Genomic DNA, 24,365 nt, shown 5'->3' on the forward strand with positions numbered 1-24,365 from the left:
GAGCGGGCACACACGAGTGTCGGTACAGGGGGGTGTACACGAGCGTCCCGGGCAGAACCCTGCTCTGAGGAACACCCCCGGTCGCCCGGGGCAGGTGGGCTGGGGGGCAGAGCACAGGCGGGGGGGGCCCAGGCGAGCTCTCACTTACGATAGGGCTGGCGTTGATGAAGTCGCTGCGGGAAGGGTTGCTGTCGGCCTTCAGCTTGATCCGCGCGTGGTCGTCTGGGAAATCACCGTACAAGGGGAGCCGTGAGCGAGCAAGATGGGGCCGGGGAAAGCACCCAGCCAGCCCCACGCACCCCAGGATCCACTGGGCCTCAGAGCTGCCCACGGCTCTGCTCTTGGGGGGCGGGGGAGAGAACCGGTTTTCTCTGTCCAAGCAATGCCGGTCGGCAACCCCCATTCCCCCCCAGCCTGTATGGCCCACTCCAACGATGGGCAGACCCCAGCACACCCCAAGGGTCCTTGGGGTGACACTCGCTGGGCTGGCAGCTCTTTGGGCCCCAGCCCGCCGGGGGGGCGCCGGGGGGGCAGGGCACTCACAGGGCACATAGTCGGGGTTGCGGTTCTTCTTCAGGTTGGCGTCGCTGCGGGCGGCAGCGCAGACGCTGGGCTCAGCCTGGTACGCGCACAGTGCCTGCCACTCCTTGGCCAGCCGGTCGCGGTTCCTCAGGTGGTCTTCCATGTAGGCCTGCGGGCACAGCGCGTGGTCAGCGCCGGGGGGGAGCAGCAGGGCAGTGCCCAGCCAAGCGAGCGACGGGACGCGGGGAGGGCAGCCCTCGGACCCAGAGAAGAGGCCACACAGGGAGGGGAGGGAAGCAGGAGCCCCCCCCAGTCTCCAGCAGGGATGGCGGGTGGCTCTCCCCAGGGAGAGAAGGGAGGAGATCAGAGACAGCCTGAACAGGGCGTCTCTGCACCGGCTGGGCTGAGCAGACCTCGGCTCTGTGCTAACTAAGGGCTGCCGATGCCGGGTTCCCATGGGCTGAGGAAACACACACCCCCGCCCTCATTTGGGGAGTCACTGCACGTCCAGGCTGGGGTGCACCAGTCCCGGCAGAGAGGGCAAGTCTCTGCCCAGGGTCTGTCTCAGCTGGGGGCTGGCTAGCTGTGTGCCCGCCCCCGAAGGAAGCCTCTGCTCCAAACACAGGGAATCACCATCAGAACCAGCACAGTTAGGGCTCCTAACCCTCGAGTGGGCTCACCCTCCAGTGGGGGGCAGCGCGCGCGCACACACACACAGGGACGAGGACACGCACCCCAGGGCTCACTCCCGCCAGCAGGGGGCAGCGCACACACACACACAGGGGGATGGGGACACACCCCAGGGCTCTCTCCCTCCAGCAGGGGGCAGCGCGCACACACACAGGGGGATGGGGACACACCCCAGGGCTCACTCCCTCCAGCAGGGGGCAGCGCACACACACACACACAGGGGGATGGGGACACACCCCAGGGCTCACTCCCTCCAGCAGGGGGCAGCGCACACACACAGGGGGATGGGGACACACCCCAGGGCTCACTCCCGCCAGCAGGGGGCAGCGCACACACACCCCCCCACACACACACCCCCGAGGCTCACCAGGATCATGTGGCCGGTGGAGATGTCCATGTTGGACTGCACTGGCTCCTCGCACCAGGACGGGGTGCTGCTGTGGGAACTGGGGCTGGCCTGGGGGGCGTCGCTGAACTGGGATGAGACGCTGCTGACCCGGGAATTCTCCGCCGGGGCCGGGGGGGCTTCTGCGCGGCCGAAGAGCGACTTGGCGGCCATGTGCTGCCGGCACAGCTCCTGGGGGGGGCGAGACCAGCGCTGCCAGCACTGCCCCTCTGCACCGAGCCCGCGGCATCCCCCCGCCCCTCCGAGCCGAGCCGTGGCTAGTTCAGGCCCCGCTGTGTCCCCCGTCCCCCCCCGGCGCTGGCCAAGGCCCTACCTGGTACTCGAAGGTGCTGTCCCCGCTGCCCTCGGGCCCCAGGGCCGCCAGCCGGTCCTTCTCGCGCTGCTTGGCGTGCTGGCGCAGGCAGACGGCGATGGCGCCGGCGATGACCACGCCCGCCACGCAGGCCAGGGCCAGGAAGGTGAGCAGCACGGAGTGGAAGGTGTCGCCGAAGTGCGAGGGGTGCGGGTACGGGACGGCCTCATTGCGCTGGGGGCAGGGGGCAGCCGAGTCAGCCCCTGCAGCCCTGCCCGGTGTGGGGCGCATGGGGCTGATCCCCCAGCGATGCCTGAGCCGGGGCCCCCACCCACGGGGGGCGGGCCAGGGCTGAGAGCCAGCACGGGGCAGGCCCTGAGCCCCCCAGCCACGAAGGGGGAGCCCCCATTGTCCCTTCTGCTCTGGCCTGGTGAGGTAACCATGGGAACGGGCAGGAGCGCACAGTGAGCCGGCTCAGCGGGGCACCGGAGAGCAGGCCGGGGTTACCGTGGCAACGGCGCGATGCCAGCTGCAGCGCCCGGCCAGGGGCCTTTGGGGCGTGCGGGAGCCAAGGAGAGTGCGGCTAACGCTGGGGAGGGAGCCCGACGCAGGGACGGCCTCTCCCCTCCCACCCCCAGCCCGGGGCACCCGTGCGGGGGACGAAACCGCTGCTAGTGATGGTCACACCTTGGAGTCACTACAGACCTGGGGCCGGATGGGAGCCGGTGCCCCCGGAGGGGACAGGCGCTGTCCCCCATTCCCCGCCCCCCTGAGCCAGCCAGACCCCCCCCTGGGGCCGGGAGCCGGCGCCCCCTAAAGGGGACAGGCCCCATGTCCCATTCCCCGCCCCCCTGAGCCAGTCAGACCCCCCCCTGGGGCCGGGAGCCGGCGCCCCCTAAAGGGGACAGGCCCCATGTCCCATTCCCCGCCCCCCTGAGCCAGCCGGTCCCCGCCCTAGGGCCAGGAGCCGGCGCCCCCTAAAGGGGACAGGCCCCGTGCCCCATTCCGCTCCCCCCTGTGCCAGCCGGTCCCCGCCCTGGGGCCGGGAGCTGGCGCCCCCTAAAGGGGACAGGCCCCATGTCCCATTCTCCACCCCCAAACCAGCCCCCGCATCTGCTCTCAGGATTTGGGCCCAGCTGGCCTGCCCTCTGCGAGCCCCCAGCGAAATCCAAATCCAGCTCCCCTGCCTCATCAGTGCCGGCAACCGCCCGCCAGCCCCCCTCAGGCTCGTGGCATCACACCCTCCCCCCAGCCCCCAAGGCCTCGTGCATTGCTGCTCCTGCCCCACCTCAGTCACTGCACACACACCCCCTTTAATGCCCCCCAGACCACAGCCCCCAAGACATCTCCCTGGCCCTGGCACCCAGTTGAGGCTGCTTGTCCTCTCCGCAGCCTGGCATTGCCCCCATCACCGGCCCCACCCAACGCTGCACCCAGTGGTAAGGTGCCAGGACAGAGACCAGGCTCTCTGCGGGCGGGGCAACGGAGCATCCAGCAAGAGGATTCACCCAGAGCTGCTCAGCCCTTGGCAACGAGCAGGGTCCCCTTCCCAAGGCACCATCACCGGGGCACCGCAGCGCCTGCTCTGTGCCCTGCCCCTCAGGCTGTGCTGGGCAGTGGAGTCCCCGAGACCTGCCCCATTTGGGGAGTTGGGGTGACCCTCGGGCTGCTGGTGCGGTGCCAAGGTGACACTCCCTGCGGGAAGGGCCCTGTCTCCTCACACCACAGCCCCCGTGACAGAGTGGGAATTTTTCATAATATTTTATATGACTACTGTGTGTGCCTCAGTTTCCTCTGTGTGCTGCACAGTTAACTAGGTAGGGGAAAAAGCTGTCTGGAGTCTGGGCCCAGACAATGGCCTGGCCATTTGGCACCTAGCTACTAATGACTAGGGGTGGGGTGGGCAGGGCACCACCCTCTGCAGGAAGCCAGCCAGGTGGGACTAGCCTGAGAACAAAAGGACTAAAGACGAGGCCAGGTGACCCCTTGCCCAGAGACAAGAACAAAGGAGGGGCCGTGGGGGCTGTTACACGTGGGCCGCTGGAAGCAGGACGCTCTTCCACGGGGACCAGAGAGGGGCCGGAGGGTTCTGGGCTCAGGCTGATCCAGCTGGACGCTGCTGTAACTGCGTGTTAACCTAAGGACTCTCTACGCTGTGTCCAGACATCCAACAAACCCCATGTGTACCCCACTGGCTGAGTCACTGCAGTCAGGAAGGTGGGGGTGCTTTGCTGCCTTGGGGTGGGCAAGGCTCCCTCAGGGGTCCAAGCCAGTGGACTTGCTGAGGGGAGCTGACGGTGTGACCCGGGGTGCTGAAGGCTCCGAGGGTTGGTCCCAGGAGATGACCCCAGTGAGCGTGACGCTGAGGGGCTGGCGCACTGCAGGGCTCCTGGCGGGGCTGTTCCACCACCGCTTCCCTAGGAGTGTGGGAGCTAGAGCTCCTGATGTCCCACCTCCCCCAAGCTGAGGGGCTCACACCCCGTCCTCAGCACAGCCTGGGAGCCCTCTGAGTCTGCGCAGCCCCCAGGCCACAGCCAGGCCAGCTCCAGGGGAGAGCAGGGTAGGGTGTGAGCCACCGGCGTGTCATCCCTGGGAGCTAGACGGGATCCTGTTCCCAGCGGGGACCATGAGATCAGCTGGTCTGAGCTCCGTACAGCTCTGGCCCGAGGATTCCCCCCATCACACTGGGCCCAATAGCCTCGTTGGGGTAAAGGCACCAGGCCGGAGAGCTGGAGAAGCCACCGCTGCCCCTGGGAGTGAGTCAGTCACCTGCACTGTTAACAACGGGGCCTAAGTTGTCTGGCTTCAGCTTCCAGCCGTTGGCTCTCTCGGGTCCCCACCCATTCTGTGCTGCAGTAACAGATCGAGCCAGGAGTGTCTTCAAAATCCGTGAAGGCAGCAGCTCCTTTCCCTGGGTCCCTTTCCCTCCCCGTTTGTCGCTGGGCATCTCCACACCCAGGCAGTGGGTCTGGTTTGTTTCTCAAGGCACCTGTGGGGCAGGAATTGGCCAGGTTCGGTTCTCAGCGAGAGAGTGTGTATTAGTGCGCAGGAAACAGCAGGTGCTAACGGATTCGTTAGCCGGGCAGAACAGCCAGCGGCAGGAAGCTAAAGCCAAACAAATTCCAATGGAAAATGAGGTACAAACTATTAACAGGGCAGAGCACTGGACCAAGCGCCCGCGGCAGCGGTGTCTTCTCCAGCCCCTGAGGGCTTCCCGTCCAGCCCCGACGAGGCTTTAGCCAAGCCCGTGGCTGGGTGAAAGCCTCTGGCCTGCACTAGGTTGGGGGTGAGGCTAGAGGATCTCATGGTCCATGCTGGCTTTAAACTCTATGGAGCTATGAAACGTCCCCATGGCTCGTGCCCCCGGCCCAGCCCCCACTGCCAGACAAAGATAAAGAGCAGCACCGGCGTCCTCTGGCTGGACAGGGCTGGCCCCACCGAGCCTCTCAGCAACGCCCCGGCGACTCCGACGGAACGCCTGCCACACCGGCACTCCCGCAGCGCCGGCGCCTGCGACAACGGCCCAGCAAGCCCTGGCTGCAGGGCACTAATCAGGGCCTTTCGGAAACAGCTGGAGCCACATGACGACAAACCTAGCGAGGGCAGTGGGGACCGGGGGGGGGGAGCTTAGCAAGCGGCTGGCACCATACAGAAGGAGCCCTAGGGGCACAGCACCCAGCCCGGGGCCACAGGACAGGAGTGAAACGCAGGGCTGGCTCCAACCACTGACCACACCGACCACGGCGAAACCCCACCCTGCAGCAATACAGACCCTCCCACCTGGACTGGGCCATCCCCCCTGCCACAGAGCAGAGCCAGGCCAGTCTCCCAGCCCCCAGAGCAGAGCGTTCCCGCCGGGCACCACGTCAGCCAGTGCAGCAAACGCTGCCCCAACCCCTCCGGAGAGCACGAGGGGGTCAGAAACTAACCCCGACCGCAAACACGACCCACTGCTACAGCATGGCTCCCCGGGCACAACCCCAACCAAGGTGCAAACCGCCCCACCCCACACCAGAATATGCCCCAGGCCAAGACATCAACGTCCACATCAAAGACTGCTTGAGATCCCTGCACAGCCCTGCCTGGCCCCAGTGACCTGGGCAGAGCTAGGCTGGGCCAGGGGCAAGCTCATGCCACCCACAGAATCAGGGCCCAGGAACCAGGGGTTGGGAATGGGGGACAGGCATGACCGCACAGCCGGCCAGACAGGAGGAGTCGGGGCTGGACAATACAGGAACGGGGCAAGTCCGCCCAGCCCCAGGGACGAGCAGACTGTCCAAAAGCCACAGGTAGAATCAGGCCTGGCAGGAGAGCAGCACCACACCATGGGGCAGGAATGGACCCTGGGGCTCAAACCCCAGGGGGCAGGAACTCCAACAGAGCAGGGGCTCTGCCTCAGTGACACCTGGCAGCATGGGGCAGCTGGCCACAGCAGGGAAGCTTCATTTGAATGTAACTGATCTGTGAAGCACAGGGTAGGTGCGTCTCATCAATGGGCACCCCAAGTGCCAGTCTGCCCAGGCCACCCCCTTTGCTGGGGCAGCCCCCCCCCGCCACCTCATTTCAGGACATTCTGGCCCTTGCTCCAAATCTCTGGCCCCAGGACCAGAGCCTGAGAACTCATCCAGCCCCATCTCCACCCCCACCATCCCATGGCAGGCAGAAAATCCCCCATGCCCCTCCTTTGAACCCTCAGCCCGGTGCGCGCGGTGCCCGGTGCTGAGGGGAGCTGCGATGACAGCCATTCCTCTGCAGGAGACGTCTCTGCACTGATATCAGCATCCCCCCAGAAACCGCTTCTCCCCGACCCAGCTGGGACATGCACCCGGCCCATCCCTCCCCGCACAAGCCAGGGGAGTTTCCCATAAGAACGGCCGTACCGGGTCAGACCAAAGGTCCATCTAGCCCAGTATCCTGTCTACCGACAGTGGCCAATGCCAGGTGCCCCAGAGGGAGTGAACAGGCAATGATCAAGTGATCTCTCTCCTGCCATCCATCTCCATCCTCTGACGAACAGAGGCTAGGGACACCATTCTTACCCATCCTAGCTAATAGCCATTAATGGAATTAGCCACCATGAATTTATCCAGTCCCCTTTTAAACATTGTTATAGTCCTAGCCTTCACAACCTCCTCAGGTAAGGAGTTCCACAAGTTGACCGTGCGCTGCGTGAAGAAGAACTTCCTTTTATTTGTTTTAAACCTGCTGCCTATTAATTTCATTTGGTGACCCCTAGTTCTTGTATTATGGGAATAAGTACATAACTTTTCCTTATCCACTTTCTCAACATCACTCATGATTTTATATACCTCTATCATATCCCCCCTTAGTCTTCTCTTTTCCAAGCTGAAGAGTCCTAGCCTCTTTAATCTTTCCTCGTATGGGACCCTCTCCAAACCCCTAATCATTTTAGTTGCCCTTTTCTGAACCTTTTCTAGTGCTAGAATATCTTTTTTGAGGTGAGGAGACCACATCTGTACACAGTATTCGAGATGTGGGCGTACCATGGATTTATATAAGGGCAATAAGATATTCTCAGTCTTATTCTCTATCCCCTTTTTAATGATTTCTAACATCCTGTTTGCTTTTTTGACCGCCTCTGCACACTGCGTGGACATCTTCAGAGAACTATCCACGATGACGCCAAGATCTTTTTCCTGACTCGTTGTAGCTAAATTAGCCCCCCTCATATTGTATGTGTAGTTGGGGTTATTTTTTTCAATGTGCATTACTTTACATTTATCCACATTAAATTTCATTTGCCATTTTGTTGCCCAATCACTTAGTTTTGTGAGATTTTTTTTGAAGTTCTTCACAATCTGCTTTGGTCTTAACTATCTTGAGCAGTTTAGTATCATCTGCAGACTTTGCCACCTCACTGTTTACCCCTTTCTCCAGATCATTTATGAATAAATTGAATAGGATTGGTCCTAGGACTGACCCTTGGGGAACACCACTAGTTACCCCTCTCCATTCTGAGAATTTACCATTAATTCCTACCCTTTGTTCCCTGTCCTTTAACCAGTTCTCAATCCATGAAAGGACCTTCCCTTTTATCCCATGACAGCTTAATTTACATAACAGCCTTTGGTGAGGGACCTTGTCAAAGGCTTTCTGGAAATCTAAGTATACTATGTCCACTGGATCACCCTTGTCCACATGTTTGTTGACCCCTTCAAAGAACTCTAATAGATTAGTAAGACACGATTTCCCTTTACAGAAACCATATTGACTATTGCTCAACAACAGTTTATGTTTTTCTATGTGTCTGACAATTTTATTCTTAACTATTGTTTCAACTAATTTGCCCAGTACCGACGTTAGACTTACCGGTCTGTAATTGCCGGGATCACCCCTAGAGCCCTTTTTAAATATTGGTGTTACATAAGCTAACTTCCAGTCATTGGGTACCGATGCCGATTTAAAGGACAGGTTACAAACCTTAGTTAATAGTTCCGCAACTTCACATTTGAGTTCTTTCAGAACTCTTGGGTGAATGCCATCTGGTCCCGGTGACTTGTTAATGTTGAGTTTATCAATTAATTCCAAAACCTCCTCTAGTGACACTTCAATCTGTGACAGTTCCTCAGATTTGTCACCTACAAAAGCCAGCTCAGGTTTGGGAATCTCCCTAACATCCTCAGCCATGAAGACTGAAGCAAAGAATCCATTTAGTTTCTCCGCAATGCCTTTATTGTCTTTAAGCGCTCCTTTTGTATTTCGATCGTCAAGGGGCCCCACTGGTTGTTTAGCAGGCTTCCTGCTTCTGATGTACTTAAAAAGCATTTTGTTATTACCTTTGGAGTTTTTGGCTAGCCGTTCTTCAAACTCCTCTTTGGCTTTTCTTATTACACTCTTGCACTTAAGTTGGCAGTGTTTGTGCTCCTTTCTATTTGCCTCACTAGGATTTGATTTCCACTTTTTAAAGGAAGTCTTTTTATCTCTCACTGCTTCTTTTACATGGTTGTTAAGCCACGGTGGCTCTTTTTTAGTTCTTTTACTGTTTTTCTTAATTTGGGGTATACATTGAAGTTGGGCCTCTATTATGGTGTCTTTAAAAAGGGCCCACGCAACTTGCAGGGATTTCACTTTAGTCACTGTACCTTTTAACTTTTGTCTAACTAACCCCCTCATTTTTGTATAGTTCCCCCTTTTGAAATTAAAGGCCACAGTGTTGGGCAGTTGAGGTGTTCTTCCCAGCACAGGGATGTTGAATGCTATTGTATTATGGTCACTATTTCCAAGCGGTCCTGCTATAGTTACCTCTTGGACCAGCTCCTGCGCTCCACTCAGGATTAAATCTAGAGTTGCCTCTCCCCTTGTGGGTTCCCCTACCAGCTGCTCCATGAAGCAGTCATTTAAAGTATCGAGAAATTTTATCTCTGCATTTCGTCCTGAAGTGAAATGTTCCCAGTCAATATGGGGATAATTGAAATCCCCCACTATTATTGGGTTCTTAATTTTGATAGCCTCTCTAATTTCCCTTAGCATTTCATCCTCACTATTACTGTCCTGGTCAGGTGGTCGATAAGAGATCCCTAATGTTATATTTTTACTAGAGCATGAAATTTCTATCCATAGAGATTCTATGGAACATGTGGATTCGCTTAAGATTTTTACTTCATTTGAATCTACACTTTCTTTCACATATAGTGCCACTCCTCCCCCTGCACGACCTGTTCTGTCCTTCCGATATATTTTGTACCCCAGAATGATTGTGTCCCATTGGTTGCTCTCAGTCCACCAGGTTTCTGTGATGCCTATTATATCAATATCCTCCTTTAGCACAAGGCACTCTAGTTCACCCAGCTTATTATTTAGACTTCTGGCATTTGTGTACAAGCACTTTTAAAACTTGTCCCTGTTTATTAGCCTGCCTTTTTCTGATGTGCCAGACTCTTTTTTATGTGAATGTTTATCATCTGATCCAGCCCTTACATTATACTTCTCATTCCTCTGCTCCTGACTATAACCTGGAGATTCTCTATCATCAGACTCTCCCCTAAGAGAAGTCTGTGTCCGATCCACACACTCCTCTGCAGCAGTCGGCTTTCCCCCATCTCCTAGTTTAAAAACTGCTCTACAACCTTTTTAATGTTTAGTGCCAGCAGTCTGGTTCCACTTTGGTTTAGGTGGAGCCCATCTCTCCTGTATAGGCTCCTCCCATCCCAGAAGTTTCCCCAGTTCCTAATGAACGTGAACCCCTCCTCTCTACACCATCGTCTCATCCACGCGTTGAGACTCTGAAGCTCTGCCTGCCTACCCGGCCCTGCGCGTGGAACTGGGAGCATTTCTGAGAATGCCACCATAGAGGTCCTGGATTTCAGTCTCTTCCCTAGCAGCCTAAATTTGGCTTCCAGGACATCTCTCCTACCCTTCCCTATATCATTGGTACCTACATGTACCACGATCACCGGCTCCTCCCCAGCACTACACATAAAATCTCTCTAGATGCCTCGAGAGATCCGCAACCTTCGCACCAGGCAGGCAAGTCACCATACGGTTCTCCCGGTCATCATAGACCCAGCCATCTACGTTTCTAATGATCGAATCTCCCATGACTAACACCTGCCTTTTCCTAGAAACTGGAGTTCCCTCCCCCGGAGAGGCAACCTCAGTGCGAGAGGCAACCCCAGCACCATCTGGAAGGAGGGTCCCAACTACGGGAAGGTTTCCCTCTGCTCCCATTGACTGCTCTGCTTCCCTGGGCCGTTCTTCCTCCTCAACAGCACAGGGGCTGTCTGAGCGGAGGTGGGACAATTCTACAGTGTCCCGGAAAGCCTCATCAACATACCTCTCTGCCTCTCTTAGCTCCTCCAGTTCTGCCACCCTGGCCTCCAAAGGCCGTACATGCTCCTTGCACCGACTGCACACATACGCCACCCGCCCACAGGGCAGGTAATCATACATGCGACAGTCAGTGCAATAAACTGGATAGCCCCCACTCTGCTGCTGGGCTTCTGCCTGCATTGTCTCCTACTTAATGGAAGGGTGGTTTACAGAAAGAGGTTTTGGAGTGTAGTTCAGTTTATAGGGCAGAGGCAAGCGTACCCCGCAGTCCATGCTGTCGCAATGGAGCCAAGGCCAGGAAATCCCACAGCGAGGCAGAGCCTGGCTGGCTGTGCCAATGACAGCACACTCTGCCCTGAGTCCTGCCCCACTCAAGGCTCTGCTGAGACCAACCCCCCACCCCACCGACACATGGATTGAGGTGAAAATCCCACAGCCCCAGACCCTTCCTGGGCTCTGCACCAGCTCTAGGGTGACCAGATGTCCCGATTTTATAGGGTTGTGACGAAGTGGGAATGTTGCCTCGGTTTCTGGCCAACACTCTGTCTCCTGGCAATTAATGGCCAGGCCCTTCCCCCCGCAAGGGGATGCTAAAGGTGTTGGAGAACTGAGAGATCAGGTGACCTCCTGGCCCGGGAAAGAGACAAAGGCCAGAGAGGAGGGGCTGGAGGGGGGTTCAGTTTGGGGCTGGCTGGGGACGGGAAGTGAGGACAGACGGGGGTGTCTGTCTCGCTGGGCCCCTGAATGGACCCGGCCGAGGGGTCCGGTTCGCAGTACCTACAAGCTCTGTTTTAGACCCTGTTCCTGTCATCGAATAAACCTCTGTGTTACTGGCTGGCTGAGAGTCACGTCTGACTGCGCAGTGGGGGGGCAGGACCCTGTGGCCCCCCCAGGACCCCGCCTGGGCGGACTCGCTGGGGGAAGCGCACGGAGGGGCAGAGGAGGCTGAATGCTCCAAGGAGAGACCCAGGAGGTGAAGCCGTGGGAGCTTCTTGCCCTGCAGACAGGCTGCTCCGAGGGAGAGGAGGCTCCCCAGGGTCCTGCCTGGCTTGGTGGGGAGCAGTCCCAGAGCAGCGCCCGGGGACGCCGTGACAAGGGTCAATCCTGATATTTGGGGCTGTGTCTTATATAGGTGCCTATTACCTCCCACCCCATCCTGATTTTTCACCCTTGCTATCTGGTCACCCTAACCAGCCCACCCACTAGGAGTTTGCAGCAGGTGGCACCAGTCCCCCCCCGCCCCTAGTGCTGAACCAGCCCCACAGACGGAGAGGGATGGGGTCTGACCTCCTGCTGCTACACGAACAACCCTGCAGCAGAGGAGCCCAGGTTCCAGCACAGGCAGCCCCAGGAGACGGCCCCAGCCCCTGACCCTGCAGGCCAGCCCCAAGATACAACTTTACCACCCCGCCCCCCAAGATCCCAACCCCCAGGACGCTGGCACTGGGACATGGCTGCGTCCCCAGTCACTCAGCTGTTCAGTGCCGCATGCGGTGCTGCAGGGGCACAGTGGGGAGCCTGACCCAGGACGAGGGGGGAGCCCGTCGGGGCGTCTGCGGCAGAGTCGCTGCCTTACCTGCCCCACACCCGTCTGCACAATCTTCAGCCCCAGCTCAGCCTCCAGCTCCGACTTCACCATCGCTGCGGAGAGGGGAGAGGTCAGGGAGGGGAGCACACGGCCCCAGCAACTACAAGTGGGGGTGAACTGCTGAGGGCCTGCCCCGGACCATGGGGGCATCACCCTGCTTCCCAGCTCCTATCTGGATGCGGGCCCTCCCCCCACTGCCTGCCCTACAGCGCCGGGCGCAGATCACAGCAGGCACTCAGAGCTGGGAGGGGCCGTGGATGTGTGTGAAGGGGGGGGCAGCGGGGATCAATGAATCACCTGAGCCCCCCACTCCATGCCCTGGCTTGTGCCCCATGCAGCCTCCCCTCACCCAGGTGGTGCAGGCCCAGCCGGCTGCCGGGCCTCTCCCTCGCAGGATCCAGAGCCCCCAGCCGCCCCCACTCACCGGCCTGATTGGTCACATCTGCCAGCGACAGGTTCTGATGGTTCTGCCGGATCTGGAAGGTGAGAGCTGGGCCCACGACGCTGCAGGGAGCAGAGAGGCCTGGGCGTTACGAGACAGGGAGGGGCCAGACCGGAGCCAAGGGGGCCGTGCCCCCCGCCCAGACCCCACCCCGGATCCCTGTGCCCCGGCCTGGCCTAACCGAGGAGATTGGGGTCAGGGCAGCTGATGACGTGCCACAAAGAGGGGTCAGAGACTGTGGATGAACTGGGGTGAGACCTCAACCCCTTGGCCCTACGCCCCCACCACTGCACTCACCCCACGCCAGCCCATCCCCCACAGCGTCCCTATCACCCCACCCCCTCCAGCGATGCTACCCCCCTCCCAGGATGCATTGCTCTGCCCCCCTCTTCGGGGCCGCCCGTGAGCCCCCCGCGGCCCCACCTGATGTTGATGAAGCTGGTCGTGGACAGGTGCAGGTGCTCGGCCAGGATCTCCAGCAGCCGGACGCCGGCAGTGAAGTCCAGCGACCTGGAGGGGAGCAGAGATGGGCGCAGCTCAGGGACAGGCTGGGAGCCCCAGGGAGATTCGGGGAGCAAGCCAGCGATAGGCCCCGTCCCAGCCCTGCCAGGCCCCCGCCATGCAGAGAGCTGGGAGGAGGGGGAGTTAGGTGGGCACGCCAGGCAGGCGGGAGTGCTTGCTCCATCCCCAGGGGGAGGGGAGGAGTCTGGAGCGTGGACGTGTGACCTGGGGGTTAGGAGCATTTACCCAATTTGCACGTGTGGCCATCGTGCGCAGGGGCTGCTCGCACACGTGTCACACGGCCCTTGGGCTGCTCCCACCCGTCAGAACCAGGAGCCATCCCCGCACGAGGGACAAGCTCCCCATATGCACCCCACCTGAGAGCTCCCCCCGGAGGGCGGGACAAGGGGCCATGGCCGGGACCCCGCCTGTCAGAACCAGGAGCCATCCCCGCCTGAGGAACGAGGTCCCCCCTGCAGGCTCCCCAGAGAATCGGCCACAGACCAGCCACCGGGGCGGGGGCCAGAGCGGGGAATGCTGGGGGCCCCCTCCCCACCATGGCCACAGGCACAGCAGCCATACTAGCCAGGAAGCCGCCTACTCTGGCCCTTTCACACCCCACCCGCAGCCCAGCCCCCAGCCGCAGCTCACTGCTGGTTGGTGACGATGTAGCCGTACTCCTCGGCGGGCCGGGGCTCCGGCGGCTCCCCCTTCCCGCCATGGGCCCTGGGCTCCGTGTAGCTCTTCTTCTCCACTGGGACCGGCTTGTGGAGATGGAGCACGTCCCCTGCGGCGGGGTCCCTGGGTGCAGCCTGGGACGCCGACGTAGGCCTGGCACTGCCCCGCGCCGGGCCAGCCGCCTCCTCCCGGCTTGGCCCCTCCGTCCGGGAGGCGGCACTGGCTGGATTCTCAGGGGGAGGCACCGTGGAGGGGGGTGGCTCCGGCTCCTCTCCGTGCTGCATTTCCCCTTCCATCACCTGGGGCAGAGGGCGGGACGTTACCCACGGGGCAGCCGGGCCTGGCTCATGGCAGAGTCTGCCCCACCTGGGGAAATGAGCCAGCCCCTCGGGGGGGAACGGGGCCTCACACCTCCTGTGACCGGCCCCTGGCCAGAATCAGTCTCCTCGTGACCTTGGCAAGAGCTCTCAGAGGAGACACAGCTCCGGCTGGGGCCAGGTGCCAGGAGGCGCCGTGCAAGACTCACCCTGGAGTTTCGCTGTCACCCCTCAATCTCAGCCTGCCGCCCCCGCACGGGACTTCTCCCACCTGGGCTGCCAGTAAATATTTGCAGATGGAGAAGGCACGCCTGGGCTAGCTTGCTCTCAGCCAACCCATTCCGTGTGCAGCCCAGGGCGCGGAGGCCCAGCCCCTGGGGCAGTGGATGCACAGACCCCTCTGAAGAGCCAGCTGGTCGAAGGGGACGGAGGGCTGTACGGGGGACACCTGTGGAAGGCTGCTTGGCCCAACTGGGAAGAAAATTAAGCTACAGCCGTCCAGGGAAGACGGACAATCCGGGTCAGGGATTCTATGCTAGGAAGATCTGCAAGGGCCAGGAGGACAACAGGACGGCATGCTGCCTTCCCAGAGCCAGGCCGTGAGATGTCGCTGAGATCTGACAGGTTTCTGCAGTCGACGGGGACGAACCGTACTAATGACAGAGCTCGGTGGGATCGCACACAGATTACACAGACCTTTCCAGTTCCCCGAAGAACATCCGAGCGACCTTCCCGGAGATCCGGCCTGTCCTACGAGCAAAGCAGGACAGAACAGAGGACTCTGGGGGTGAACTGGTGGCTAGGTGCTAGGAAAGGGGGCTGCAGAGTCAGGCTGGCCTCCGCCTCTGCAGAAAGACGACCGATCTCCTTGGGGACAGGCTGGCTAGAGTCGTCGAGAGAGGGTTAAACTAACAAGGGGACGATGACGACGGGGAGGAAACGGGAACACAGTCGTGATGCTGAGACATCCTCACCAAGACACCAGAGGACACGAAGAGCAGAAATTCTTTAACTGCCTGGACACCAAGGGTAGGAGCCTTGCAAACACACCAGAGGAACCGGAATTGCTCATTTATGAGCATAAATTTGATCCAGTTGGTTTGCCTGGTAGGAAGATTTGGGTGACTGGCATGGCAAAAATCAATGGTTATGACCGACTGAGGAAGGATCAAGTGGCCCAAAGGGGAGGGGCAGTGGCACTGTCAGAAATAGCAGGACCTCTTTCCGATATCAAATGCTTATGGCTCAATACCCTAACGGAGAAAAGGCAAGATGAGGCGTTGGCTGGTGTCTGCTGCAGAGCCGCAAATCCCACTAGGGAACATGATGAGTGGCACCTCAGGCACCCAGATAGGATGGGTAGGGAAAAGAGCCCCATGCTCATGGGGGGTGGGGGGGACACTTCAGTTTGAAGGGCACACAGTCGTTGCCTCAAGCTGCCAGGACTAACACATCCTCAGAACGTCTACAAATGACAGAATTTCCTCACTCAAGCCAGTGCTGAATCCAACGTGGGGGAATTCTGCATTAGACCTCATCTTGAGGGACAAAGAGGAAATGATCAAAGATCTAAAAATTAGTTGTTGCTTAGGTGCAAGTTATGACTTGATCACATTTGTAATATGCAAACAGAATAAAGTCTGAACCAGTAACACACAGGTACCCAGTGGTTAAAATGGGACCATTTCATAAAGCTACAATTGTGAGCCCAATCAGCTGGGAGAAAGAGTTCAAACAGAAAAGTGTGAATGATAATTATGAATTGTTTAAGAATGTTTTACTAGATGCTCAAAAAGCTACAATTGAAGAAGGCTGCACTGGTTAAAAAACAACTTGGCGTACAGTGGAGGTGAAGGCAGCTATAAAAAATATAAAACAGGGAAGAAAGAGAAGTTGACAGTAATGAACTATAAATCAGAAGCTCCGCATTGTAGAAAATGAATAAGGGAAGCAAAAGGACACCAGGAATAATGTACAGCCAGCAGAGTTAAGGACAAGTATACTAGAAACAACGGAATCCTAACAATTACATTGGTCCATTACTAAACAGAAGTGGTAGAATTGTCAATAATAATGCAGAAAAGGCAGAAGTTCAATAAATTTTTGTTCTGTATTTAGGGGAGGGAAAAAATGATGTCGTTCTATCACACGGCGACGAAATACTTTCCATTCCAGCACTAACTCAGGAGGATGTTAAATGGCAGCTAGTGAAGTCAGACTTTTTTAAACTCAGCCGCTTTGGACAATTTGCTTCCAAGTGTTTTAAGAGCTGGCTGAGGAGCTCACTGAACCATTAATGTTGATCTTCCATAACTCTTGGAACACCAGCGAAGTTCCAGCAGACTGGAAGAACGCAAACGTTGTGTTGCTATTTAAAAAGGGTAAGTGGGATGGCCCAGGTAATCATAGGCCTGTCAGTCCAACATTCATACTGGGAAAAACAATGGAGGAACAGCTGATAATGGGATTTGATTAATAAAGAATTAAAGGAGGGTAACAATGTAATGCAAATCAGCAGAGATTTATGGAAAATAGATCTTGTCAAACTAATGATTTTTTTTTTATGGGATTACAAGTTTGGTTGGTAAAAGTGACAGCGCGGATGTAATAGACTTCTGACTTGGTGCCGCATGACATTTTGATTAGGAAAATATAAGGATATAAAGGTAAGATGGCCAGACATTAAATGGATTAATAACTAGCTAATAGGTCTCAAAAATACAACTGTAAATGCGGAATCATCACTAAGCGGGTGGGTTTCCAGAGGGGTCCTGCAGGGATCAGTTCTTGGCCCTGTGCTGTTTTAGTGTTTTTATCAATGACATGGAAGAAAACATAAAATCATCTCTGATAAAGTTTGCAGCAGACACAGAAATTGGGGGAGTGGGAAATAACGAAGAGGACAGGTCACTGATACCGAGTGATCTGATTGCTTGGTAAGCTGGGCTCAAGACAACAATACACATTTTTAATAAGGCCGAAGGTGAAGTCAGACTCCTAGGAAAAGAACATTGGCTGTACTTACCGGATGGGGGAATTCGATCCTGGGAGGCAGGACTCTGAAAAGGACTTGGGGTCATGGGGGATACTCAGCTGAACTCCCAGTGTAGCCAGAAGGGCTAATGTGATCCTGGGATGCATCAACAGGGGAATCTCGGAGTGGGAGCAGGGAAGTTATTTGACCTCTGTGCTTGGCACTGGTGCGACGCTGCTGGAATCCTGTGGCCAGTTCTGGTGCTCACAGTTCAAGGAGGATGTTGATAAATTGGGGAGGGGGCACAGAAGAGCCACGAGAAGGATTAAAGGATTGGAAAACCTGCCTAAGGCCTGGTCTACACTAAGGGGGGGTGTGTCGAACTAGGGTACGCAAGTTCAGCTACGCGAATAGCGAAGCTGAACTCGAAGTACCCTAGTTTGACTGACTTACCCGTCCAGACGCGGCGGGGTCGAACTCCGCGGCTCCAAGGTCGACTCCGCCACCGCCATTCGCGGTGGTGGAGTTCCGGAGTCGACCAGAGCACGCGGGGAGTTCGAACTATCGCGTCTTGATTAGACGCGATAGTTCAAACTCCGAGAAGTCGAACTCACCGCGTCGACCCGGACGGTGAGTATAGACCTACCCTTAGAGCGACAGACTCAAGGAGCAGAATCTATGTAGCTTGAAGAGAAAGTTCAGGGGTGACGTGATCCCAGTCTGTAAGTACCTATGTGGGGAACGGGCTTGTCTGTCTGGCAGCGGAAGGTCTAACACGACCCAGCGGCTGGAGGATGAAGTAGGCGCACACAGACTGGCTATAAGACCAGTTTTTAAAGGGAGGGGGATTAATCGCTGGAACCACTCACCAAGGGCCGGGGTGGATTCTCCAGCACACGATGTTTTTCTAAGCCACCTGCTCTAGCTCAGACAGGCCTGAACTCAGGGCAGGGCTCAGGCGAGGTGACCACAACGGCCTCTGCTGGCCTTTGGATGCCTGACTCGGTGAACCCTTCCTGACCCCCCAGCAACAGGCCTCTCCCTGGGACCAGGGCTGGGATGCTGCCCTGTGCGGCGGGGAACGGCTGGACTTACCCGCTTGGCCTCCGGAGCCTCCTGGCCAAACCCACCTGCCGGGAGAGAAAAGGACATTTCGTGTTGGCGCAGCCAAGGCTCACGCACTGCTCCAGGCACAAAGAAGGCATCAGGCAGATTCCAGGATGGGGCAACATACTCCCCCCCTCCCCCCCGGGGGGAGCACACCCCAGGGTAGAAAGTGCAGTGCTGGCATCTCTCATCTGTCTGCCCCCCGCCAAGTCAGCCCCACTCACCGGGGCGCTGGAGCAGCTGCAGCAGGGCGGAGAGGCTGCCGAGCTGCTGCGGACTCAGGTCCTGCAGCCCCACCCCGTAGTCGGCCAGCACCGCCACAAGTCTCTGCAGGGCTGCATCTGCGGGAGGGAGACAGCGCGCGCTTTGGGATCCTGCCCACGGTGCAACGGGCAGCCCAGCGCCAGGCACACGATGGCTGGCAGGGGCCGCCCCATCGTCGGGGGCTGGACGCAGTGGAGGCGACAGGGAGGAGCAGGGAATGCCTGCTGGGCGAGAGGACTCTCGGCCTGGGCGGGGAGGGGACACCTCAGCCAAGTGCCTGCTGCGCCCACAGAGGTCAGGATCCAGGGGGTGAAGGGACAAGGGCCAGCTGCTGGGGCGGGGCAGGGCAGAGCCCCCACCCCGGGGCCCAGAGGAGGAGGAAGGGGAGGGGGAGCTGCATGACTACGGCTAAGATTTAGTCCTGGGTATTTCTAGTAAAAGTCATGGACAGGCCTCATGCCCATGACCTGTCTGACCTTTACTATAAATACTTGGGACTAAAACTTCGCAGCTCCTGGGGCCGCAGGGTGCCGCTGCTTTGGGTGGCGCCAAGGGCTGACAGCTGGCCCCTGCTTGAGGGGAGAGGGGGAAGCTGACTGTCCCCTGCTACCCGAGGCTCCTGGGGACTGCTGCTCGATGGCCCCCGGGCAGCCCTGGGCACTGCTGCTCCGACAGCCTCCGGGGCGGCCCTGGGGTCAGCTGTACCGGCAGCTGCAGAAGTCATGGAGGCCCTGGAAAGTCACGGGCTCCGTCCAGACTCTCAGCTTTATGCAAGAGCTGCATAAGATTGGTAATAATGGGGAACTTAAACTACCCAGACATCTGCTGGAAAAGTCACATGGCAAAACCCAGCTGTGACAAAGGGGAATATTTTATGAGCCCAATGCGTGCCTCAGTTTCCCCTATGTTTCATGTGGCTAGCCGGGGGGTGGGGGGAGGACTGCTTGTGCAGAGACAGAGGAGTGAATGTCACCCAGCTGTCTGAGCCGGGATGGGTCACTGGAAAAGGACTGTCCAAGGCTGACCCCGTATCAATGGCAAATCCAGTCACCAGGCCATTGCCATCTAGCCCCAACAACCCAGGGGGAGATGGCGTGAGGCTGGCAGGACAGGTACCAGCTCGCGGCAAGGCCCCCCTGGCTCAGCTCTGGGGCTGGAACCCGCCTGGCTCCCCCGTGCATTAGTGCTGGTAAAACAGGCAGTAAACGCTTAGATGGCTGCCAGCATCACTCTCCCTTCTCCTGTACGGTGGTAGTTAAGCAGTTGTGTTGTGAGCCTGTGAGTGTGTAAATCACCAGCCAGGAGAGACAGTAACTCGTGCGAAGGGCCGGTCTGACAGCAGGGGTTAGGTCCTGCCCCCAGGCAGGCCCATCACGCCGGACTATTGCGGGATGCGGAAGGACAAAAGCCTGTTGCTCTGCTCTTCCCCCTCAACGGAGACGAGTCCTCAGTTGAGTTTGCAGCTCAGAGCACATGGGAGGAAGGGAATAAAATCCCCTCCCCAGGAGGAGCCGGCTCTCTGTGCTGCTCGGACTCGGGGGCTGAGGTTCCCAGGCAGCAGCCAGCGAGCCCAGTGGTTAGCCCTGAAGATCACACCGAGCTTGCGTATTACAGCAGTTTCTATTACCTTTGGAAACGTCAGAGTGTAACGGCTGGTGTAGCGATGGGCACCTGCTCTAACCTTGGAAACAACCCGTTTCCTTTGCCTGGCTAATAGAGCTGGAGCTCATGTAGTAGAGGCTTGGCTACGAGCGTTGACTGATGGGAGCCCAGGTCAGCTGCACCTCAGCTAAGTGACTGGGGCTTTGGGACAGGGCGTAGCTGAACAGGGCTGTGATCGGCGGTGCGAGGGACCCACTGGCACAAAGGTACCCACACAGACTGGAGCCTACACCCTGGTTGGGCTGTGAGTGCGCCTGAGGAGTTCACACCTCACTGGCTGGCGAAATCTCAGGACAGAACTCACAGGCAGGGTGCGGTTTGTACCCTGCCCCGTAGCCGTCTGCCCTGAGGCCGGTCCCCACACCCGCTCGTGTGATGGATGGTTGGAGGCTGAGCCCTATGGCCCAGCTTGGGAACAGGACGGGGACAGGGTGAGAGGAGCTGACTGCGGCAGGATCGACGAATCCAGCTCAGGCAGAGCCAGAGCACGCCTGAACCCGGGGCTCATGACGGCCGGGCTGGGGTCTGGGCTGACCAGAACGGACGGGGACGATGCTTTGAGCTGCTGTTCCCTGACCCAACTGAAGGACGTTCTGTGTGGTGTGCCAGCGAAGGAAAACCCAGCTGTTCCGACAGCGCTGTCACTGCAAATGACATTAATCCCTGGGGAGCGGGCAAGTCTCTACCTGTGTCTGTCTCAGCTGGATTCCCGGAACGGCTCTCACGCCGTGAAGCAGGGGGGCTGGAGCCCCAGAGGCTCAGCCTCAGGTGGTGGTGAGGCCGCACGGCTGCCCCTGGAGGAAGAGTGAGACCCTTTTGGGGCTTGGCCCACAGGCAGGTTCCTTCAAGAGACTGTTCCAAAGCTGGGGGCGTAGCACCGATTGTGGGGATCCGGGACACCAACATTTCCAATGAGCCCTTGGAACGGACCGGGAACTTTTCATTCCACAAGGCGGAGGGAGTAACCAGGGGGACAGTCCTTGTGGACTAGATTCTGGCCAACAGGGAGGAGCTGGTAGCGAATCTGAAGGTAGAGGCAGTTGGGTGACAGTGCTCACTGAAGGATGGATTGCATGATTCTGAGGAAAGGAGTGAGAGCCGCAGACTAAGGACAACGGATTCCAGAAACCAGAGGCCGGGAGTCAGGTCCATGGGAAGAGTCTCTAAGGGCTAAAGGGATTCAGGAGAGCTGGCAGCTTTTCCAGGAGACAATAGCCACGTTACAGCTGCAGAGGAGCCCAATGCAAAGGGAAGATGGGTAAGAGGTCACTGTGGCTCCATCGGGAGCGCTTTAATGACCTGAAACTCAAAAAGGAATCTTACAAAAAGGGGAGACCTGGACTAATTGCTAAGGAGGGGCACACGCAATAGCGCAGGCTCCCAGGAGCAAGACCAGAAGGGCCGAGGCACAAAATGAGTTACAGCTGGCAGGGGAGATAAAAGGCAATAAGAAGAGGTTCTTTAAATAAATTAGGAGCAAGAGAAAGACAGAGGAAAGTGCAGGGCCTCTCCTTAGTGGGGAAGGAGAGCGAATACCTGATGACATCAAGGCAGAGGTGTTTCAGGCCTATTTTGCTTCAGTCTTCACTAGAAAGGTTCATGATGACCAGACACTCACCACACTTGCCATTAACAAGGGGGAGGGATCGCGCTGAAATAGGGGATGAACAGGTTAAAGTCTATTTAGAGGAGTTGCATATATTCAGACTGGCAGGATGTGAGGAAGTGGGAATGTTCGGGCTGGTCTGTGGATGCGGAGTGGGGAGTGTTGGCCTGGGAAGGTGGCAGGGGAGTTGTGCTGGGACGGGCTGCACTGGGGAAGGGAGGAGACCTGAGCCTGTAACCTGAGACCCCAGGAAGGGGGTTGGGGGCCAGGTAACACCTCTGCCCGGGACACTGGACAAAGGACACAAAGGCTGGGGGAGGAGCTGGGGAGAGGCTGAGTGAGAGGCTGGGGGGAGTTTCAGTTTGGAGCTGGCTGGGAAATGGAGGGGAGCCCGGACAGGGCTTGGGCCTCCCAATGGGGCTGTGGCCTCCCTGGGGCCCCAGATGGACCTAACTAAAGGGGGTCCTGTTCTCTGTACTGACCAGACCTGTATTGGACTGTGTCCCTGTCGTCTAAATAAACTTTCTGTGTTACTGGCTGGCTGAGAGTCCCGGTGAATTGCAGGAAGCCGGAGGTGCAGGGCCTCGTCTCCCCCCACACTCCGTAACACAGGGCCAGATGAAATTCATCCCAGGGTACTTAAGAGACTAGCTGAAGCAATCTCTGAACCCTTAGCAATTATCTTCAGGAATTCCTAGAGGACAGGTGAGGGCCCAGAGGACTGGAGAAGGGCAGACATAGCCCCTATCTGCAAAAAGGGGAGCAAGGAGGACCCAGAGAATTTGATACCTGGAAAGATACTGGAACAAAATATTAATGGGTTTGTCAGCACCCGGCGACTAATGGGGTTAGGAGCAGCCAGCATGGGTTTGCCAAGAACAAATCCTGGCAAACCACCTCCCTTCCTCCTCTGACAGGGTCACTGGCCGGTGGCGGGGGGAAGCAGTGGACGGGATCTATCTGGATGGCAGTACGGCTTTTGGCGCAGTCCCATGTGACATTCTCCTGAACAAACTAGGGCCAGGGGGTCTAGATGAGATTCCTGTCCGGTGGGTGCACCACTGGCTGAAAGGCCGCACCCTACGCGTAGTTATCCAGGGTTCATTGTCAAACTGGGAGTGTGTATCTAGGGGGGCTCTGCAGGGGTCAGTCCTGGGTCCGGTATCGTTGAATATTTTCAGTCATGACGTGGCTAATGGAGTGGAGAGGCTGCTTATGAAATGTGCAGACGACCCCAAGCTGGGAGAGGTCTCAAGCACTTTGGAGGCAGGCTCAGAAAGGGCAGGGAAGTCGAGCTAAGATACTTTGACTTCAGCTACGTGACTAGCGTATCTTAGTTCGAGCCCCCCCCCCCCCGCTAGTGTAGGGAGGAAAACTCAGATGCACAGGTACAAACTGGGGACTGACTGGCTCGGTGTAGCACCGCTGGACAGGATCCGGGGTTACAGTGCATCACAAACTGAATGAGAGTCAACAGTGTGATGCAGCTGTGAAAAAGGCGAATCTCATTCTGGGGAGTAGGAACAGGAGCATCGTAGGTAAGACAGGGGAGGTCACTGTCCCGCTCTGCTCAGCGCTGGCGATGCCTCAGCTGGACTCGCGTGTCCAGTTCTGGGCCCTGCACTGCAGGAAAGATGCGGATAAATTGGAGACAATCCAGGAGAGCAACAGACCTGATCAAAGGTTTAGAAAGCCCGACTGCGACGGAGTGGGGGGTTTTCTTGTTTTTTTCCGTGTTTTCCAGGGGGTTGCAGGCAGAGGGAGGAGGACTCAGTGTCCCCGGGTGTTACTGGTTTAACGAGGGGAGGGGAGAGGGAGTTTGTTGGGACACAGGGACCGGAGAGGGACTCGGGACCTGGCCCGGCCTGGAGGGTGGAGACCCCAGCGACTGGGGACCTGGAGACCCGGCTCAGGAGTCACAGCCGGTTCTGGCCAGTGGGGGACAATGGGCTGCGGGGAGAGGACCCCGGTGACCTGACCAGCCGGTTCCAGCCAGAGGGGGGCTGAGAGGAGAGGAGGCCCAGAGGACCCTGTTTCCCTGGAGAGAAGCCAATGGACAGAGGGGGCCTGGGGTCGGGGATATCAGAGGCCCAGCTGGGAAGCAGGGGGGCTTGGGGCTGGAGAGGGGGAGCAGGCAGAGCCCCCCGGCTGCAGGGGGACTGGGATGTGCTGGGCTGAGGAAGGCCAGGCCTGAGGCCAGGAGAGTTTCCTGTGCTGGGTTCAACGCTCAATAAACCTCCTGTGTTACGCTGGGGGAGAGTCACTCCGGGCTAGGGAACAGGGGGCATCAACCCCTTCGGGGGTGAGGAGGCCCGGGGGGCCCAGAGCGAGGGGACTCCCCGAGGGGGCCCACGGCACAGACAGACGTGCTGAGGCTCAGAGAGGTGCGGCTCCAGGAGGTGGAGGGGCCTGACCCCAGGAGTGGACCCCCGAGAAGGGCTGTCACACTGAAAGGGGCACCCCCCACGGACCCCACGGGGCCACGAGTGGGCACAATCTGTGAGTCCGTGACACTGACCTCTGAGG

At 58.1% G+C, this 24,365-nt stretch overlaps 2 protein-coding genes across 3 annotated transcripts in view; one reads left to right on the forward strand and one right to left on the reverse strand.

Annotated features, from left to right (window-relative positions):
* The window catches only part of LOC120374728 (dnaJ homolog subfamily B member 2-like), an 87,106-nt gene that overhangs the window by 22,908 nt on the left and 39,833 nt on the right, over positions 1-24,365 (forward strand). The gene's annotated exons all lie outside the window — the stretch shown is intronic.
* Positions 1-24,365, reverse strand: part of PTPRN (protein tyrosine phosphatase receptor type N) — a 55,267-nt gene that overhangs the window by 6,684 nt on the left and 24,218 nt on the right. The window contains exons 9-18 of the mRNA XM_039494214.1: positions 18,532-18,648; positions 18,296-18,330; positions 13,883-14,208; positions 13,154-13,240; positions 12,713-12,792; positions 12,277-12,341; positions 1,932-2,144; positions 1,580-1,789; positions 544-691; positions 149-222 (exon numbers count right to left, since the gene is read on the reverse strand). Coding sequence (XP_039350148.1) covers positions 149-222; positions 544-691; positions 1,580-1,789; positions 1,932-2,144; positions 12,277-12,341; positions 12,713-12,792; positions 13,154-13,240; positions 13,883-14,208; positions 18,296-18,330; positions 18,532-18,648 — 1,355 coding nt within the window. The remainder of the gene's footprint in view (positions 1-148; positions 223-543; positions 692-1,579; positions 1,790-1,931; positions 2,145-12,276; positions 12,342-12,712; positions 12,793-13,153; positions 13,241-13,882; positions 14,209-18,295; positions 18,331-18,531; positions 18,649-24,365) is intronic.

This window comes from Mauremys reevesii, linkage group 11 (assembly GCF_016161935.1).
Source record: "Mauremys reevesii isolate NIE-2019 linkage group 11, ASM1616193v1, whole genome shotgun sequence".
NCBI lineage: Eukaryota > Metazoa > Chordata > Testudines > Geoemydidae > Mauremys > Mauremys reevesii.